Source organism: Saccoglossus kowalevskii, chromosome 9 (assembly GCF_978046115.1).
Source record: "Saccoglossus kowalevskii chromosome 9, keSacKowa6.1, whole genome shotgun sequence".
Classification (NCBI taxonomy): Eukaryota; Metazoa; Hemichordata; class Enteropneusta; family Harrimaniidae; genus Saccoglossus; species Saccoglossus kowalevskii.
The window spans coordinates 12,663,377-12,664,560 of record NC_140649.1 but is presented as its reverse complement, the minus strand read 5'-3'; the positions used below and the strand labels follow the sequence as shown (position 1 = coordinate 12,664,560).

The 1,184-nt window shown below is 36.1% G+C and overlaps 1 protein-coding gene across 1 annotated transcript; it reads right to left on the bottom strand.

Annotated features, from left to right (window-relative positions):
* Positions 1–426: 426 nt before the first annotated feature.
* LOC146738334 (uncharacterized) lies at positions 427–915 on the bottom strand. Its single transcript, XM_085503940.1, has one exon. It carries the CDS (start codon positions 913–915, stop codon positions 427–429), a length of 489 nt encoding a protein of 162 aa, XP_085360066.1.
* Positions 916–1,184: the final 269 nt, after the last annotated feature.

The window sequence follows — 1,184 nt, the reverse complement described above, 5'->3', positions numbered from 1 at the left end:
ATTGAGCTTCTTTTGATTTCGCTGAACTGTTGAAAATACTGTTTATTAAAGTAAAGATGAGCTCAAGCAGAGCGCCAAGTACTATAATACTATCCACAATAACAATAACAGTGATTATAAATATTATAATATATATAATGACAAAAGTACAACAGTAGAACAAATGTCGAAAAACTTGGAGTACTAAACCCATATCCCATTCCAGCCAGTTTCACATAATGTTACATGGTCTGGTCTTGGTTATATATGACATATATTATTTTCCCGTCACAATTTGTGATATTGAAGATTTAACAAAAGCATGTTCTAAGTAAGTACAATATTTTTTTTTTGGGATTGGTAATTTAATGATGCATGCTGAAATAATTAACAAAACTCAAAAAGGAATTCATTTGGCGCTGTATAACTTTTTAAAATCTTCAGGCTTCATAACATTTTCACAAATAATTTCGCTGCTGAACAAGCTCTGATACTAGCAAACGGTTTCTCTCCACTGATTTCAAAATCTCTATAAGGAATTTCACCGATACACTCGTATCCTAATCTTGAATATAACTTTTGACTAGTGGGCCCGGTAGCCTGTACCGCAATAAATTTGACGGCGTTTTCTCTAGCCAATTCAGTACGCATGCATGCCAACTTCGTGCCAATTCCGAGGCCTCCAAAGTCATTATGTACCCCTATCTTGCTACTCTGTAATACCATGCAATCACGGTTTCTGTTGAAAAATGGATATTTGTAGAACAATTTATCCACCTCTCCCAGATACGGAAATATGGATGGTGAATAATATGGCGCAATTTCCGGTGTTAACATAGGATGGTCTCCTGTATCTTTCTCAATTGTATTGCCATAGCAAAGAATGCCAGTGATCGCACCAACTATCTTTCCAGTGGCGATATCAATAGCAACCATAGACACACCCTCCTGTGCACAATGTGTGCATAGACTGATATTTGATGATAATTCAGCTTCGTATGGCTGGGACACGACTTGACACATTGGTTCACCATGAAGAAATGCACCCGTCAGTATGTGTGCAGCTTCATTGATGTGACATTTCTTCATCACTTCATATCTAATATCAGGACTTATCTTTGAATTCATTTCTGCCAGAACCTGGAATGTAGCAAAAGAAATTGTCAACGTAAGTTTGGTGTTCAATAAATATTATAAATCAAGTT

Excerpts from the sequence above, each read along its gene's own strand:
- LOC146738334 (XM_085503940.1), bottom strand. The coding sequence starts at position 915 with ATGGTTGCTATTGATATCGCCACTGGAAAGATAGTTGGTGCGATCACT.